A 19756-nucleotide genomic window follows, 5' to 3' on the forward strand; every position below is an offset into this window, starting at 1 on the left:
GTAAGCTTGGCTACTCATGTTCCTGGCTACTACCACATAATACTAAATTCTTGTAGCAACAACTGCTAATGGCTGTCATGTACCTCAAAAAAAGATTGTATCAATTGTTCACTGATGAATCTCAACTACATTTGTAAACATGTTTAGTACATGTCACCATATTTTAAAATTGTTCTACAGCTGTTTTACATTTGTTTTTTTCTTGTCTTGCGTCCCTAACTGGACTAATGTCTACATTTAAATGCTATGTTTTTTAACTGTATAATGCAAATAATACTTAATGTGGAGCTTTTCTCCCTGGGCCTCCGCTGAAAACGGACCTGTGCCCAGTCGGACTCTCCCGGTCAACAAATGTAAATAAATAAATAAATAAATAAACTCATGAAGAAGATACAAGTAGGCTTTGGGATATCCTGGAAAAATATGGGAGAAGATCAGGTGACAAAATTAACCAGGGGGAAATGCAGGCAGTGGTGGCTAACTAAAGAGAAGAAGGCAAGACAGCTGAGGACATAGAGGGCAACTGGAAGGAGAAGATCAAATATTTATGTACTGGTGGTCAAATATGGCAGAAAAGTTGACACATAATAGGATATATCAGAAGTTTCAGAACCAGATGCTGAGATGGAAAGCCCCAAAACTGGACACACAAACAGACGCCACATAACGCATGCACTCAAGTCACTCCATTACAAATATGACTCTGTCATTGTCCATGTTGGAGTGATGACTTGAGACATACCTCCCTGGACTACATGAAAAGAGACATGGGAGATCTCACGGATAATATGGCTGTGGCCCAAGCAGGTATGACCCTAGCCCTGAGTAGCATCCTGCCTTCTCCCAGAATTATACCACAGTACAAGGACAAAATGATTGACTTCAACAATTGGCTAAGCTTCTGGTGTCATTCAAAGGAGATCCAGTATCTGTCTGCCTGGGACGACATGATTAACAAACCACGATGCTTTCCAGGGATGGTCTGCACTTGTCACCCCTGAGATTCAAGTTACTGGCTAAAGTTCTTGCCACCCCTATAGTGCCTTTGTTAGGCAAGGTTCAAAGGACAAAATCACCACCGTAACAGATACAAGCATGCAAAATCTGAAGGTAATGCTACTCAATGCTAGAAGTCTAAACCTCAAAATGCACTCTCTCGAGGCACTATTAAAAATGGAGAACATGGATATCTGTGCAGTAACCGAGACCTGGTTCAAGGCTCCAGGCAGCACCTCTGCAATACCAGGCTACAACTCTTACCATACTTTTCGGCCACCAAACCAAGACCGAAACACTAAAGGTGGAGGAGTGTTCATATTCACCAAGGATATTCACACCTCCACGCTAGTTGCCCAACACAATGCATCTGAAATTCCTCCAGGCGCAACTAACACTAGGTAAGACTGTAATTCAAATTGTAGTTTGCCACAGATCCCCCACCATGCCCCAAAATTCTCACTACACTTTCTAAACATACCGGAAAATATTAAGATACAACCAAACACACTAACACTGGGTGATTTCAACCACCCTGCCATTAAGAGGTAAAACTACTCGGGTACCAACACCTTTTCCCAACGGTTCTTGGAATTCATAAATTCCAACATCCTGGATCAACTAATCCATTGTCCCAGCAGGGGCTCCAATATCCTAGACCTGGTCATTACCAACATAGGAGACAGCTGCTCCACACCAGTGGTCACCCCCTCATTGGTCAGGTCTAACCGTAAGCTAATCACCCTTGACATCCACATCCCACCCCCACCCCCCAGTAAGGAAACCTCCGTAAAAAACTTCTCCAAAGCCAACTTCATGCTACTCAAGTCAGAAGTGACAAACTTCATGACACCCAAGCAGACAGGAGCTACGTGAATCGTGCCATCCCAAATAGAACCAAGACACTCTTCTCCAAAAAAAAGGAAGCCAATCTGGTGGTCCCCTGCCATAAACAAACTATACAACAGAAGGAAGAAACTGTTGCAGACAAGAGGAAAATCCCAGGATGCAAAAAACTCCCTTACCAGCCTCATTAAGAATCTGAGATCCCTCATAAAATCCTCCAAAGCTAGTTACGAAAATAAAATTGCCAAAGATTCCAAAGACAACCACAAGGCATTCGATAGTTATGTCAAGAATCTACATGGCAATGCTCAGATCTGCTCTGAGCTACAACAGAATGGCATTAAATATACTGATCCCAAGGATATTGCCAGTACCCTGGCAGATCGATTTAGTGCCAACTTCACCCCCCTTCACCCCCTAGAGGGCCCATCTCAATACCAAAAGATTGCCAAATTCCAGTAATGACGGCCACACGGGTAGAAACCGCACTGTCCAAAGCTAAGAATACAGCATCCATGGGACCAGATGACATCCCAGGCTGTGTACTACATGAACTACAAAATGAACTGGCACCTCACCTAAGTGTCATGTTTAATCATAGCCTCACCTCAGGCTTCATGCCCACTGAGTGGCACACAGCTACAGTTATCCCACTCCACAAGGGGGGGGATCCATCTTGGATCTCGGGAACTACCGTCCCAGCAGTCTGACGAGCCTGATCTGCAAGGGCATGGAACGCATCATGGAACTTATAAACAAAGACATTGGCAACTTTCAAACATTGAACCCCACCCAGTTTGGGTTCGTGAGGGGCCGATCTTGCCTCCTGAATCTGATTGACTTCTTCGAATCAGTCTCCAGAGCTGTGGACGAGGGTAAGTTGGTCCACACAGCCTATCTGGACCTTACCAAGGCCTTCTACACCATCCCCCACTCTGGAATCATAGATAAACTTACTAAGCGGGGCATAAATCCCTATGTCACTCGATGGGTTGCCAACTGGCATACTGACAGAACCCAGACTGTAAAAGTAGCTGACTCCAAATCCAGCTCCTGCTCCCTCTCACGAAGGGAAAAAGTCTGATCACTGCAAGGAGGTTAAGGTAGGTAATTAACATTGAAATCCACAGACAAATATAATAGCAGAAGCTGCTGCTGTCACAGGAAGCCTAGAGAAGAATGCATCTCATGTGAGCTGGTGAAATGAATAATGGTTGTTACACCCTATTTCACAGGGAACAAATAGGTTTAGGCAGGTACTCCACACTCAAATCCTCTGAAAAGTGCAGTCCCAGATGTTGCAGGGCTCGGTAAAGTCTCTTCACTCTTTCTTTCTTATCTCTTTTTCAGCTGGACTGCATACTGCAGTCTTCAGCTCAGCAAAAAAAGTGCACCAAGTTGCTCAATGGTTCAAATTTAAATCTAGGTAGCACCAAATGGAATGGGAGCCAACCAACTACAGGAAGACTTTACTGGAAGAACCTCACTGAAGATAAGAACTGGAAAGATGATCCTTATTCCGTCTCTCACAAGGACAAGTAGGAATCACTCCAGACCGGTCAAGGCAAGCTTGAATCCAGAGAAAAGTTTAGTTCCAGATGATGCAGGCCTTGGTAAAGACTCACACACCTCTCTCTCAGCTTTTCATCTGCTCTATGTAGCTCAGTCAGCTGCTGAACCAAAAAAAGAGTTTCAAGCTGTACAACAACCTAAATTTAAATACAAGAAGCACTCAGCAAAACAGTAACCAGCCAGTGACAGGAAAGCACTGTTAGAAGCAGAAGACTGCTATGACTAAGGAGTACAGTGACACTGAGAGAGGTCACAATAATATAACAGTAAGGCCGATCTGAATCAGGAATATATTAGTAATGGTCTGACTGAGGAAAGAGTGTATTTCAGGTAGAGAAAAGGAATGTCTGATTGTTCACCAGTGGTACAGATGGGGAATGGGAGGGGTCTTCTGAGGGAAGCAGTAACGCAGGACTAAAATCTGGTTGGATACACTCACAGAACTAGATATTTGCAGTTTATAGCCTAAGGGATGGAGCTCTGAGTAAGAATCAGGCTAATGAAAATCAGTTAGTGGTCCTGATAATGGCGGAGCCAGGCAGGCAGACAGGGAGGAGGAGAATTAAAGGGGGTGGCCCAATCACAGGTGGAAGGCAGGGTTTTGCTGTCACTCATGGACCAACAGAGCAGTGCAATCTTGCTGGTGGAAAAAAGAAAGACGACCATTCTAGCTGCAGGGGGAGTGGCAGGGATGCATATAGGAAAAGCCACTGACAGAAATGACAGGACACCTTCCACAGATAGCCCACGGTATGCTCATCCTTAGCACCTCACTTGTGTAACAGGGCAAGGAGAAAACTGGAAAACCTTGAACCACTCCTAATGAGTAAATGCGGCCACTGTATACTAAATTTCAAAACATGTCTATGTAATCTTTTTAGCATTATCTTGCTGAATTACTTAAACACTTTAGTATAGAACTTAGTACAGCTAACTGGTAGGGGCAAACAAACTGAAGTACTTTCACCCAATATCTGGAAACTGAGTAAGACTATTTTCAAAGCGGTCGACAGCTGCATTAAATAATGTCTAATACACTGTGTCAGTATTGACATACGATATCTATAAAGTAAATATCAACAAAATGCAAATGAAAAATTAAAGTTTACTTAAAAATAAAAAGAGCCATGCACTATAGAACAGGTATCATACAATAAAAGAAAAAAATCTAAAAAATCTTACCCGAATTACTTATGTTTCTCAGCTACCAGGATCATAGGAAGTTACTAGGCTATTGAGCCTGAGGCCCTTACAAGCCTAGCCAATAATTTAGCCCATGTTCCGACAAGTCAGCACTTGATACCCCTGTCCAGCAGGGACACGGGTGGAATCCCATGGATGTATTTTCTGTTCCCCATCCAGTTATCCAGGTTGCACTACAAAACCGTTAATGAGGTACTTTGCTTGACGTGGAGCAGGAGTCTATTCCACAGAAGGGGGAGTCTCTGGGACACAAATTTGTCCTGCCAACAAGTTCTATTGATGTCACAAACCAAGTTGAAGCCACATGTGCGAGTTACTCGAGTGGGGCTTGACTTGCTTTGGTGGATTAAAGACACAGCGATACAGTATTGACTACAATCCTCAAGTCAAGCTCCAAAGCAAATTGGCACAGTATTGTCTACAATCCTCTTTATGAGCGCAGGAATGGTAGGAAAATTAGGCTAAATAAAGGGTGCTTCTTTCATAAGTGTCACTGTGTCTTTAATAAGACTCCGGAGACTGAGTTCACTCTACCAAAATGTTCTGTTATACTCTGAATCTGGAAACAAATCTATTCCAGCTACAGTACTTCTGCTGCCTCAACAACATTCTAACTCTTATGGCAACAGTTCTCAACACAAGTTACTAATAATTCATAAGCAGATTCAAAGTGCTTCACAAAAAGTTTACAAAGCATTATTTCATATTTTCAATTAAAAAAAAATAACACCTTCCTTTTGGATACTTACTTGATCCAAACAAGTAGATTAAGGAAATAAAAGCAAATCTGCTACATATATAAACATTACAAGCTGCAATCATTTTATACATTTTACATCCATTATCCTTCTTATACAGTTCACCTTACAAAGTAATGGGTGACAAATAGGAAACCATCCTTACTTGGCTAGCGGTCGGCGAGCACGGTTGACAGCATCGAGGTCAGCATAGCGAAGATCTAGCTGGCAACCAACCAGAACAATGGGTGTTCGTGGGCAGAAGTGTTTGATCTCAGAGTACCACATTGTCTTCACGTGCCGTAGGGAATTTGGGTTTGCCAGAGAGAAACACAACACAACAACATCAGATCTGTAGGCAAAAGACAATGATCAGTGGAGGACAGAAATCCTTGAAGAATGTTTAAATACTACTAAAATGTGCAATAACAACATAACTTAATTGTATGAAAATATGGACTTTTGCATTCACCTAAGATATTTCATGCAACAAACCTAAATGAGGTAAATATTTCAGTTTACATAGGTCAGCAAAATGTGATTACCACAATTAGAAAGAATATACCATTTGTTTCACGTGAATATAGTTAAAGCTACAAAACAAATAAGGTAAACAGAAAAGGCACCATTGGTATAAATCAATATTCCCTATATATAGTTATTCAGCATTCATGGCCCAGATAAGAGGTGTAGAACTCAGGTGCACCTATAAACCCACACAATTGAGAAGCTGCAAATATTTGTTTAACATTACACAAGACAGAAGACAGCAGTGAAAATGTATTTACTTACTTGACATTTATATAGATGGCCCCTATTATTATTTTTTCTCTAAAGGGCCATTGGGGAGCCTGAAAAAATTACCTGAACAGCAATGAAATCTTATTTTAATTATGTCTAACTGTATGATGGCCCTCCAACAAGGAAATCCCACTGCCCTGACATCCTCAGTGAAGATGGTAAAGCACAAATAAGCACACCAATATGGCTAGGCTGGTGTCTTTTGCCCTACCTGTCACATTAGCAGAGTCAGGCGTGACCCACAGAATGGGAAAGCTACATGCAGAAGATGCAGCAACTGTGTTTTATTTACCCCAACGAAATTGATAAAACCGTTCCAAGGGGTTATTCTAAACTTTGAAACTGTGCTATATTAGCTGAGTAGTTCAGTCCCCACATAGGTATATCTGTCAACCTTGAAGTGTAAGAAATCAGGAAAAAGCCAAATGTAATTGGAGGGGGACAAAGGCCCAAAATCAAGGACTGATTTTAATTATTGCTCTTATAAACATAGAAAGTTGCAAGAATAAACAGCTTTTGCATTAGCATGCATTTTCTGAAGGATATGACATCTGAAACTAAAATGTCATTATTTACAATTTATGGGGTAAAAACCTTGACAGTGGAGAGGTATGCTCACAGGTAACAAACATACAGTACACTGGTACTCATGTCAGGGGAAGAGATAATGTCAGACCTGACATCACATGCCAAATCAAAAAGGCTGATGTGAGAAGCAGCAAAGAAGAGGCGATCACAAGAAAAGCCCAAGATGATGGAGGTTAAGGCTGAAATCAGTCCAGGACATGGGAAAGCTAAACAAGAGACAGCCAATGAAGCAGGCTGAAATTCAAGGGAAGTTGTGGATGGGACACTGAAACTTGCTCTGTTGGAGAAACAGACATCATCTGAGAAGTGGAACAAAAGTGTCTGTGGAACCAATAAAGTTACTGAAGGAGGCAGAGAAGTTGGGAGATGGAAAGTATGAGCCAATCCCAAAGCTATCTGTGGGTGAAGAGTTTTAGAAGATGTATAGACTTATGTTGACTTATCTTGTTTCCAATGTTTAAACTTTTCCACACTTTTCTCCATGAGCATTTTCTTTTGGGAAAACAAGACATTTTCAACAGCGATGTAATTTAATTGTTAACATGTATGCTTCTGTTGTCCCCTACAATCCACTGTGTCCTAGAGTCCCAACTGCATCTCCAAAATAAGGAAGAAAGGACTGTCTTGGTAAAGTGTCAATCTGACAGTAAGACAAGCTAGCATTAAGTGATGTCAGTGTACTTTGCATGAACAGGATAAACATACACCCACACACAGTCTGCTGCAGATAATGTGCTTATACCTCCCCCTCACTACCATATGCTTGAGCTAGAATTCCCAGCATCCACCAGATGCCACAGCCAGGCAAGAAATCAGACTCTCTCACCTGGCATGCTGCATGGACAAGCCTTCAATGACAGTGCTCATTCCCAAAACCACCACTTCAACAGTCTCAAGTGCTGGACCTCTACTCCAACCTGGGTCTCCTGGTCATATTCAGGGCTCTGTCCCTTTCTAGCAGGGAGCCAACTTAGTAATGCAACATCACTGACGAGTGGCCTGTTTGAAATAGCTGCAAAACAACAAGTATGAACAATGTGCTGTTGCCCTACATATAATACCTACAAAGACTACCTGTCTGAAGTGGGAATTTGTTTCCTGCATGTGAATGCATTCCTGAAAGCCAAAATAAAACAAAAATGACAGCACCAATAAATCAAAAAGAAACAATATAAAATAATGATCTATAAAGAAGTTCAATGGAAAACAGTCCAATCACTGTCCTGAATGAGCAATGAGAAAGGATCGTAGAAACAGGAAGTGACAGCCCACTTCACATGAGTGTTGGTGCAGCTTAAAGGCAGATATAGGACATTAGGTGAAAAAAAAGGCTAAGTCAACAAGCTTAACATTGGGACAATTCCTAAACAACCTGATGTTCATCCTAGACCTTCTTTACAACTTGTGCTTTCTATTCTTACATATGCCTGTAATCTGCCTGCCTTCTTTTCTGCTTTGTCACAATGCTCACTCACCTCATAACAGCACCCTGGGTTCCATTCTGCTTTTGATGTTACCGTCCGCTTTAATTCCAAATGTGCATTATTTTTGTATGTTACTGCTTCCCATATACATTACTCTGCCTTAAACTTAAGCTGTTGCATTCTACACCACTTCTCAAACCTTGACAAGTTCCATCTTTCTGTGCTGTAATCCTGTTGCTTATCTTTCTGTCAACAATAAACCACATTTCCTTTCCAGATGATCTGCAATGTCTCTGACACACACACACACACACACACACACACACACACACACACACACACACACACACACACACACACACACACACACACACGCACACACACACACACACACCCACCCACACACACACCCACACACACGCGCACACCCACACACCCACACACACGCACACAAACACACACGCACACAAACACACACGCACACAAACACACACGCACACAAACACACACGCACACAAACACACACAAACACACACGCACACAAACACACACGCACACAAACACACACGCACACAAACACAAATGAAAAGGACTAGACCTAGTACCCAGCACTCACCATCATGGTACTCGAGTAATCAAGCTTGCATTTGAGCAGACTCCATTCACTAAGATTCTGTGTCCTTTCAGTGTTTTATCCATGCTATCATCCTATGACCCACTACAAGGCTATTAAAACAGGTTGGGATACGTCTGATAATTACTCAAATAGTGAGCAGCTGAAATGTCTCAACAGGGCAGTTAAGGTATCTGTTTTCACAAAAGAATACTTATCTGTGCACAGTATCATGATAGACTGCAGAGAATGTCCTCAGTCTGATGAGGATGTAGAAGTGAAAATCAGATAACTATCTTACCTCTACAAGCAGAAAATCCTTGAGATAGGGCAGCTGAGGATGCAGAGGTGTAAGAAATGCAGATTCAAATACATGTTGCAAGGGAGGATGACAATGATAAAACGAGTTTAAAATCCCTTGTATATCAGTGTGTTTTGACAAAATGAGCACCACACAATGCTGTGCTTAACAAATACTGAGCACCTTCCAATCCCAGTTTGTCTTCGGAAGATTTTTTTGGCAAATAAACTCTCTGTGTTGAACCACACTTAGAAGAAGTCAGTCAGCAAATGGCAATGAACTACTTAACAGCCCAAGTGTTGCAGGAGAGGGAGAAAGATTGCATCTAGGGAGGACAGACATGAGAAATCATCTGAATTAAAAAAACACCAACAATTGAGACTTAAATCATTACTATATTACAAACATCAGGCCAATGTTGATAGTTGATTGTGACAGGAGCTAGAAAATCATACAATGAACGGATGTGTTTTTTTCTTGTTTTACAAGATGGTAGGTTTAGAAGATGAATGGGGGGTTCCAAAACACATTTTCAGAGGTTATCTTAGATCAAGGTTTGAAAGTACTCAATTGTTTCAAGCTGTATATGTGGGGAAAGTGAGTAAAGGAAAGAAATTAGATAGAGCCTTACATTCCAGTGGGACTAGCTCAAACTACAGGAATCCAGTTTGGGAGAATCCCTCTGAAATCACAGACACACAACAACACATACAACCTAGTAGAGGTGAAGGGTAGATAAGAAACCCCATCACTGGTCTGGGCACTGTCACAAATTCAAACATGCTCCTAATGGGTGGGAGAATGTTAAGTGTGTCATATTCCCTAATGGGTGTCTGCCAGCAAAACCTCCAATGTTCCAGGAACTCCTGGTCAACCAAAGGAGGCCTGATGAGGAAAGGATATGATAACTGCAAAACGTGATGGTCAGTTCTGGGGGGGGGTGAACACATGCCCCACCAGAGAACAATGACTGTGTCCCCTACAGCAACACAGAGAAGGAGAAGGTCATCTCAAGAAAGATCTCATTAAGTGCACATATATATACATATATATATATATATATATATATATACATATACATATACATACATACATATATATATATATATATATATATATATACATACATACATATACATATATATATATATATATATATATACATATATATATATATATATATATATATATATATATATATATATATATATATATATATATGCATATATATATATATATACATACATATATATATATATATATATATATATATATACATATATATATATATATATATATGTACATATATATATATATATATATATACATATATATATATATATATATATATATATATATATATATATATATATATATATATATATACATATATATATATATATATATATATATATATATATATATATATATATATATATATATACATATATATATATATATATATATATATATATATATATATATATATATATACATATATATATATATACATATATATATATACATATACATATATATATATATATACATATATATATAATATATATATATATATATATATATATATATATATATATATATATATATATATATATATATATATATATATATATATATATATATATATATATATATATACACACCAAAAATACAGTCATTGAGGGCGACTTATATACAGGGTCAAAATCTGATGTGGGCTTTCTGAGGCTATATTATCATACAATCTTATCATTACCATAAAAGTAGTTGCTAAAACTCCCCAACACCATAAAAGTCAACCCTCTCTCCTCCCATGTTAAGCATTTAAGCAGGTATACTCTCTGGGGAGAGGGGGGTACAAGTACCAGCACAGGAGAGGATGTGAAGACAGATGCAGAAGGTGCTGCAGGTTCTTGAAAGGGCTGCCTTATACCTAATACAGATATCAAACCTGCACATAAAGGAAGTCCCCCTTTGGTTAACATCCACCAAGAATCAAAAGATACAGTGAAGATCTAATATCACAGCAGACTTGACTATAGGCCCACTAACCATGCAAGAATAACTGGAAGACTGCTCGGTCTGTAGCAAGCTATAATCAGCATGGGAGGTAGAAGGAGAGCAAGCATCTCCAAATAGCACAAGTGCAACTGTAGGAGCTTACCCTGAGGAAAAGGTCCACTTTACATGAAAAGCCAACTGAGTCCAAGGCCAAATGACAGAAAGACTATAGCAAATAACCTCTGGGTCTCATCTCAACAGTGAACGCCAGTGGGACACCTTTCTAGCCACATTACATGCTAACAGACAGTGAGATGATGAATACCTCTGAACAGAAGGACATCACAACTAGTGAGGACTCAGAGGCATTGCTCATGTGGTGGATTCCATTTTGCATTTAAAGCAAAGCAAATGCAAGGATTTGTGTTCCTTTATCATATTCTACATAGTCTCTTGCCGAATTTTGCCAGAAATCCTTTCTACCTGATCCCTGCTCTGGCAACCCTACAACATCCTAATGTTTATCCATCTCAGCCCACATAATAAGCACCAATGCTATCAGTAGCATTCAGAGGAACTCCCTATTAAACACTCTGGTGGTCACACTCATTAATGGTATTTACTGCCCTGCATCAAGGAATGAACTGCAGTCCAGAAACTGTTTTTATAATCTTAGGGATCAGAAAGCAAATGTGTTGTTCTGACTCCCTTACACCCTGGCAGTTGCTGAAAAAGCTTTTCAAAATATTTACCCCAGCATCAAAGAACAACCTCCCCACATAAATATGCAATACTAGCATTCTTTTTTAATTCAGGAAGCTCCTTAAAAATCACTTTCAGCTGGAAAGTACTTGCACCTCTTTCAGCAAACTATGATCCCTCCATCCCTCCCTCTCCTTTTCCCACTTTGTGATGTGGCGCTAGCATTCAATGCAGTGTTCCCTAGCTTGTGTAACTAGGTAAGTAGGGGTTCTAATCTCACTGCAGTGCACTCGGGTGTGTTCAGTTAGCTGTCATTCTGGAAGACATCAGAGTAGCATGTGAGACACTCCCCCCAACATCTTGATTTAGCTGGAGTGCTTGTTTGGCTTGCTTGCTGTTCTCTGCCTGACTATTGCTGAGCTCTGTCTGCACTTAGTTTTGGATTGATGTTTTCATTTAGGGTTTGGTTACTTCTATTTTTTTCTTATATTGCATTTGTTTTTTTTTTGTTGTTCTTTTGGAGGTTTAAGAGATCTTGGCTAGGTTTAGTCAGAAAATAATTCCTTTGCAGACAGTGAATAACATCCAGCTAATTAGTGGGAGGAGCTGAAAATAGCATTCCTCATTTAACTAGCAATACTTGGAGGTATCTTTATTTAGCTGGAATGCTGTTTGGCTTGCTTGCTGTTCTCTGCCTATTGCTGATCTCTGTCTGCATTTAAATTTTCCCACCAACTCTCCCAACAGTTGTACTTTTAAATTTGGTGCCTTTTGAGTTGCCACTATAAATCTGATTTTGTACACTCCTCCCAGTCCTATCTCATCAGCTCATTCCACCGAGTAATGACGGTTGAGGAGGCCCACCCCCTTAGTCTCTTAAACTTGAATTGTCTTCTGTTTCCTCTTTTCCTACTTACTTAAAAATTATTCAGCTGCTTGTACTATAGCTGTGCTTCTTCCTACTTTATCATTTTATTTTGCTTTTTGCTACTTGTTCTTAAAGTGTTCAGTTGCATTTATTCTGCTGCATTTATTACTGCTTGTTAGTACCCCAATTACATTGCAACTGTTATTCTAAGCCTCTTAATTTTGAATTAAGCACCTGGCCTTCAAACTAGTTATCTTACATAAGGAAAGTTTGCGGTCTATACTCTTGTGGCAGTAGAAGTAGCTTACATCCTTCTAAGTTGAGAATTGCTAGCTGAAGGCTCATTGTGTCTGTCATTCTAAAAGTGTCTTAGTTCTGGTTTAAGTACTTATGCTTCAGGCCAGCTATTTTACATTAAGAAGGATTGTGGTCTACATTCTTGTGGGAAGAGAGGGTAGACTCTGTCCTTCTGAGGTGGGAATTGCTGGTGAATGCTTATTGTGGCTGTTATTGTAAGTGTTTTATTTCTGGTTTAAGCACTTGGGCTCCAAACCAGTTATTTTACATTAGGAAGGTTTGTGGTCTACGCAGTTTACCAGAGCTGCTCAGAGTTTGGTGTTCATAGCCAGAGGTCTAGACTGCATCTGAACAGAAATTCAAGGAATCCACTGAAATCTTCTAAAAATAAGTAGGCCTTAAATAGCATAGGCTGGATTCAGGCTTGCTGAATCTAGATTGTTTGGTATCACTTGAGCACTAAAACCAGCCATCTTACATTAAGAGGGCCTCCCTGCACCCTTGTTGCAGAAGTGTGTAGCTCAGGGCCCATCTGAGTTGGGGACTGCTGGAATAAGGCTCTGTGTGGGGCTTTCCTATTGGTAGTTTGTGTTAAAACGGTTTAAATTTGCTTGTATTTAACCTCGTGTTTGAGCGGGTTTGCACTTGGTTTACCGGTGCTGCTCAGATTTTGCAATGTTCCAATTCATCAAGTAGGGTAAAGAACCTATACATGCAGGAGCTGTGCAGCAGCATGTGTGTGTGTGTATATATATATATATATATATATATATATATATATATATATATATGTATATATATATATATATATATATATGTATATATATATATATATATATATATAAAATATATTTATACATATATATATATATATATATATATATATATATATATATATTTCTTACATCCATATGAAGGTTTTAAGATTGAACTTGGCTTCTTTGCCGATTGTAAGACTAGAAATGTTGTATATTTTAGTTTCTGCGGTGCATGCTATGTTTTCTACATAGGGAAAACTAATCGCTCCTTAAAGGAAAGAATTTTGGAACACTACAGGGATATTACGAATGCAAAAGAGACCAATGCATTAGCGCAGCATGTTTCTAAGGAAGATGAAGGACACACATTCAAGTTGCTAGTGTTAGAAGTTATAGCAGATGGAATAAGAGAGGGTGATATAAAAATATAACTGAAACAGCAGAACAAAAATGGATTTTATATTTTAATGCTGATAAATCACCTGGTTTAAATGGCATGCTGTCACTGAAACCATTTTTAAAAGCACGACCACTTAAGCACTGAACATCCACTCTTTCATATAAACTGTTCCACATATATATATTTTTTTATATATTTATTTTTTACATATAGTTAGGCATATAGAGATTTAAGTTTTTACATATATTCCTGTTGCATGATATATTGGTACTACTTTACTATTAATATAATTTTAATTTTATAGTAGGTTTTAAACAAGCTATAGATGTGTTTTATGTGTTTATGATGCAAGTGGATTTCATTGGGAGAAGGGAACATCATGTGTCTGATTGGCTGAAGAGCGTTTTAAATTGCATGGCAGTTTGTATTACTGTCAATCTGAAGAAGCGATTTGATTATCGCGAAAGCTCTTACTTGTTTGTATAACAAATAAACTTATTTTGTTGCCTGCTGTGTTGGTGCGGTATTTTTATTATTTTTGTGTCTTTCAGTTTTATTTACCAGTGACCTTTACTCAGGTCTTGATTTTTCTTCATTTCACTTAATAATTTACGCCTGCATTGTACTTTGTGAACTGTATTTTATTGGACTGCTGATTCACATTTACTGTTTTTTGCTGCAGTGACTGCTTCATTCTGCACTTTGTATCATTCCTACTTCTGCCTTAAATTGCTTAGGCCAGATTCAGACTTACTAAATCTAGACTGTTTGGTATCACTTGAGCAGTAAAACCAGCCATCTTACATTAACAGGGCCGCCCTGCATCCTTGTGACAGACGTGTGTAGCTCAGGACCCATCTGAGTTGGGGATTGCTGGATTAAGCCTTTGTGTGTGGCTTTCCTATTGGTAGTGTGTGTTAAAAGTATTTAAATTTGCTTATATTTAAGCCGTGTGCTTGTGCGTAGTTGCTCACTACTCAATGGGAGTTAGCAGTGCCCTGCAGAGATGCAAATGCCTAGATACAACTTTTCCCCCTAAAGAACAGTCAGTGAAACCCTCCCAGGCTTCCCAGCTGCAGTGCAGGCAACCCAGCTGATCACTGAGCACTTTTTAATCCCTAATCCTCAATACAATAAGTTCCCTTGCTAACTCTAGGGCAAAAGCTGATCTAACTTGCCCACCCCTAACAGTACTTACTGTTTAGCCTGCTACAATGGGCAAATACGAACCACCATAAAAAGCAGGACCAACACAAGCAGATGCACAGTAGGAAATTTATTCTAGTACCTCGGCTCACACAGCCTTCAAAGGAATACTCCTTCACTACAAACTGCATCATTTTATATCTTCAAATAATTGAATAATTATTTAATTATTTAATTCTACTAATTTAATTACCATCACATGAAATGAAAATGAAATAGAAGAAAAACATTTTATCAAGAAAAAAACACATTTTATCAAGGAAAAAAAGCTATAAACCAGAGCATCCTATACACACATTTACTAAAATGCTTTATGAAACAACTTAAATATATCACTAACTATAAATAAACATTGTTTTTATAATTGTTTTCTTAAATAGTTAAATAGTTAAGTTATTTTCAAGATTCAAACCTTTTGGTTTTAAAGTGCCAAAATTAAGGATAAACATACTTTCCAATTTTAGTAATTTATATACAAAATTCCCATGAGTGTAACCATCAGGTCTAGCAAGAGCACAAAAGAAGAATGAGTCCAGCTCACCATTATGAAACAAATGAAAATGTTCAGAAACAGGACTATCCATTCTCCTATTCCTGATATCACCCATATGTTCCATGATTCTTAGCTTTAATTGGCGTTTTGTTTGTCCTATATGAAACTTAGGGGGATTACATCCACAACCTATAATATAAACCACTCCACAAGATCTGCAGTTAAAGGTATCCAAAGCTTGGTATTTAATACCATTAATATAATTTCCTGTTAAATCCCTAACATTTTTACAAATTTTACATTTTCCACATTTAGACATACCCTTTACCCCTGAAACAATATTCTCCCTATTAAGTCTAATCTCAGATTTAAATTTTAATTTTTCTTTCAAGTTTGCATATCTCCCAAATGAGAAACAAACCTTACTAGGAAAAAGGTGACCAATTTCATCATTTTGGTGAACAAAAGGCCACAAAAAATCTACTATTTCTTTAAGAGAGGAAGAAAAAGGGGAATATTTACTAACATAAAAAATTCTATTCCCTTCATTCTTAACAAATTTATCTGTCCTTTGTTCATATAATAAATCTGTTCTTCTAGTGCAAGAATCAAAATTTTGCACTTTCTTACTACTATTCTTAACTGAAATTTCTGAATAGCCCCTCTCCAAAAGTCTATTTGTGACCGTCCTAAATTCAACATCTAATAGTTCAATTTCAGAGGTGTGTTCAAACATACGTTTGAATTCACCATAGGGTAAAGCTTCAATCAAATGGCTAGGATGTGCACTAGTGGCATGAAGGAAATTATTAGTTGCAGTAATTTTTCTGTAAGGTTTATATTGTACTCTATTAGAAGAATCCACATACAGTAAAATATCTAAATACTGAATGGAAGTCCTATTTAGAACATAAGTGAATTCTAAACCAAACTTATTATCATGTAAACTAGTAATGAAACCGTCAAAGTCAGCGGTATCACCAGTACATATAAAGATCAAATCGTCAATATATCTGTAATAGAGCACAACATTGTTCTGAAAAAATTTTAACCTATACAGAAAATTATTCTCAAAGTAAGACATAAATAGTATCGCATACGTGGGTGCAAAATTTGCACCCATTGCAGTACCATCTTTTTGTAAGAATATCTTCCCTTCACAACAGAAATAATTATGAGTTAATGCAAATTCTAGCAGAGAAATAATGTATGAAGTACGTGGACCCTCCCCCAAAATGTTTTGTATGACCTCCAAACCCCATTTCCTTTTTATACTTGTATAGAGTGCCTTAACATCCACCGTGGCCCAATAGAATTTAGTGTCCCATTGCATATTCTTTACTTTAACACAAAATTCAGTGGTATTTCCAATATGTGAAACAACATGGACCAATTCTTTTTTAAGAATAGAGTCCAAAAATATACCAATGTGTTCCAAAAAGCAGCCACAACCTGAAACTATAGGGCGTCCTGGGGGATCAGAAAGATTTTTATGTAGTTTGGGTAAAGCATAAAACCTGGGGTCCCTAGGGTTCACAATATAAAGTTTTTTAACATCTCTATTATTGAAAAAACCCAATCTTTCGCCCCTCTCCAATGCAAATGCCTAGATACAACTTTTCCCCCTAAAGAACAGTCAGTGAAACCCTCCCAGGCTTCCCAGCTGCAGTGCAGGCAACCCAGCTGATCACTGAGCACTTTTTAATCCCTAATCCTCAATACAATAAGTTCCCTTGCTAACTCTAGGGCAAAAGCTGATCTAACTTGCCCACCCCTAACAGTACTTACTGTTTAGCCTGCTACAATGGGCAGTCAGGTTTCTAACATTTTTCCAACCAGCCTGATTGACATGGGCATCCTGAGGCAATGTAGTAATTGCTTCCTCTACACTGACAACCATTTGCTCCTACAGCAAGCAAATACAGTTTATGAGAGATGTAACTATGCTATGAAACTCGAAAAATCCCGTCACGTAACAATAAAGAAGACATCAAACAGGTTGTCAGCACACACACCTCTCCACTCGCACAACATAAAGTCATGACACAAACCCACATATGTGAAGGTACTCACTAAGAGCCTACCAAAAGACCAGAGGCCTCCCAAGTGCAAACAAGTCATACATACTAGAGCACGACCAAAATCAACTAAATATAACACACATACCAGCATCTCAGCGAACAAGCCCCCTAAGGCAGAACACCTCAAAACCAAATGTCCTGGTTACAGGAGATTCCACAGTGAGACACACAGATGTCTCCCTCACCAAGCTGAATAAGGAGAAGGTCATGGTCAGTTGCCGGTCAGGTGCCAGGATCCATCAAATCATGCATGCACTCATGTCGCTCAACAACAGTTACCGTTATGACGCTGTCAGAGTACATGTTGGGGTGAATGACTTGAGACGTACCTCCCTGAATTGTATGAAGACTTGACCTGACTAAACTCTCAGATTATGTGTCCCAGGCAGGTATGTCCCTAGCCCTAAGCAGCATTCTACCTTCACCCAGGATGATGCCATAATATAAACAAAAAATTATTGACTTCAACAATTGGCTTAGCTTCTGGTATCAGTCCAGGGGGATCCAGTATCTATCAGCCTGGGAAGACATGGTCGACAGACCACACTGCTTTGCCAGAGATGTTCTTCACCTGTCTCCTCCTCTAGGCTTTCAAATACTGGCAAAGATGCCTGCCTCCCCCAAAGTGCCTTTTTAGGCAATACCACAATAACAAAACTTACGATGTAAAAAAATCCACTACAGACTCGAGGTTATGCATTTAATGCTAGGAGTCTAAACAGGAAACTGCACTCCCTGGAAACTCTCCTCACCTTGGAAGATACTGATGTCTGTGCAATCATACAGACTTGGTTCAAGGCTGCAGAAAGCATCCCGACCGTACAAGGTTACAATGTGTTACATGCATTCAGACTTCATAACGAGCGTGAAAAAAACCAAAGGTGGAGGTGTATCCATCTTTATTAAATCCAAATAGACCTCATCACTGGTTAAACAACATGCCTCTCGAACTACTCCAGGTCCAAATAACTACAGATAAAACACCCTACCACATCACTGCTAGCTACAGGTCCCCCACCATAAACCATGGGAAGTACACCACCTACCTAGACTTGCTTGAGTCACTCACTATACAGCCAAACACCTTGGCCATGGGAGACTTCAACTATCCTTCTATCAAGTGGGCGATGTACATGAGCACAAGCTAAATTGCCCTGAGGTTCTTGAACTTTGTTAATACAAATGCTCTTGAACAGTTAGTCTGCACTCCCACAAGGGGCTCAAATGTTCTGGACTTAGTACTCACCAATGGGGGGGGGTCACTGCACTACCCCCTATGTTCTGCCCTCCCTAATAAGGTCAGACTGTAAATCTGTCTCATTCAAAGTAACGCTCAGACCTGACACCTCCACAGGAACAATAAAAATAAGAAACTTCTCCAAAACAATTTATAGTCTATTAAGCAATCATTTGAAAAGTTTCAAATCCCCTGCTAACACAACCAACAATGACTCCTATGCACAGGAGTACACAAACGCCCTGTGTAACCACTTAAACAACTGTACTGACTCTACTGTACCCAACACGATCAAAACCAAGTCCTCCCATAAAAACAAGCCATCCTGGTGGGCCGCAAGTATAAACAGGCTACATAACAAAATGAAGAAACTGATATCTAAGAAGAAGAGGAAACGTAGCAGAAAAAGAATACTCTCCCCAGCTTGAACAAGCAAATCAGATATCTGGAAAAGTCCTCTAAAGCTAGTTATGAGGTTAAAATTAGCTTCTTTAGCTAAAGACAATCATACGGCATTCTTTAGCTACCTCCGAAATCTAAAAGGGAATACCCAGCTATGTGCCAAACTCACAGTGGACGGTATCACTCACACTGACCTTGAGGAAATTGCCAACCTATTAGTTGACAGATTT

At 39.1% G+C, this 19756-nt stretch overlaps 1 protein-coding gene across 1 annotated transcript in view; it reads right to left on the reverse strand.

The window, feature by feature from the left end:
* Positions 1-19756, reverse strand: part of LOC122795967 (rho-related BTB domain-containing protein 2-like) — a 1395721-nt gene that overhangs the window by 625250 nt on the left and 750715 nt on the right. Inside the window, exon 4 of the mRNA XM_044064449.1 lies at positions 5521-5706. Coding sequence (XP_043920384.1) covers positions 5521-5706 — 186 coding nt within the window. The remainder of the gene's footprint in view (positions 1-5520; positions 5707-19756) is intronic.

This window comes from Protopterus annectens, chromosome 2.part2, assembly GCF_019279795.1.
Source record: "Protopterus annectens isolate FY-2018-M chromosome 2.part2, PAN1.0, whole genome shotgun sequence".
NCBI lineage: Eukaryota > Metazoa > Chordata > Ceratodontiformes > Protopteridae > Protopterus > Protopterus annectens.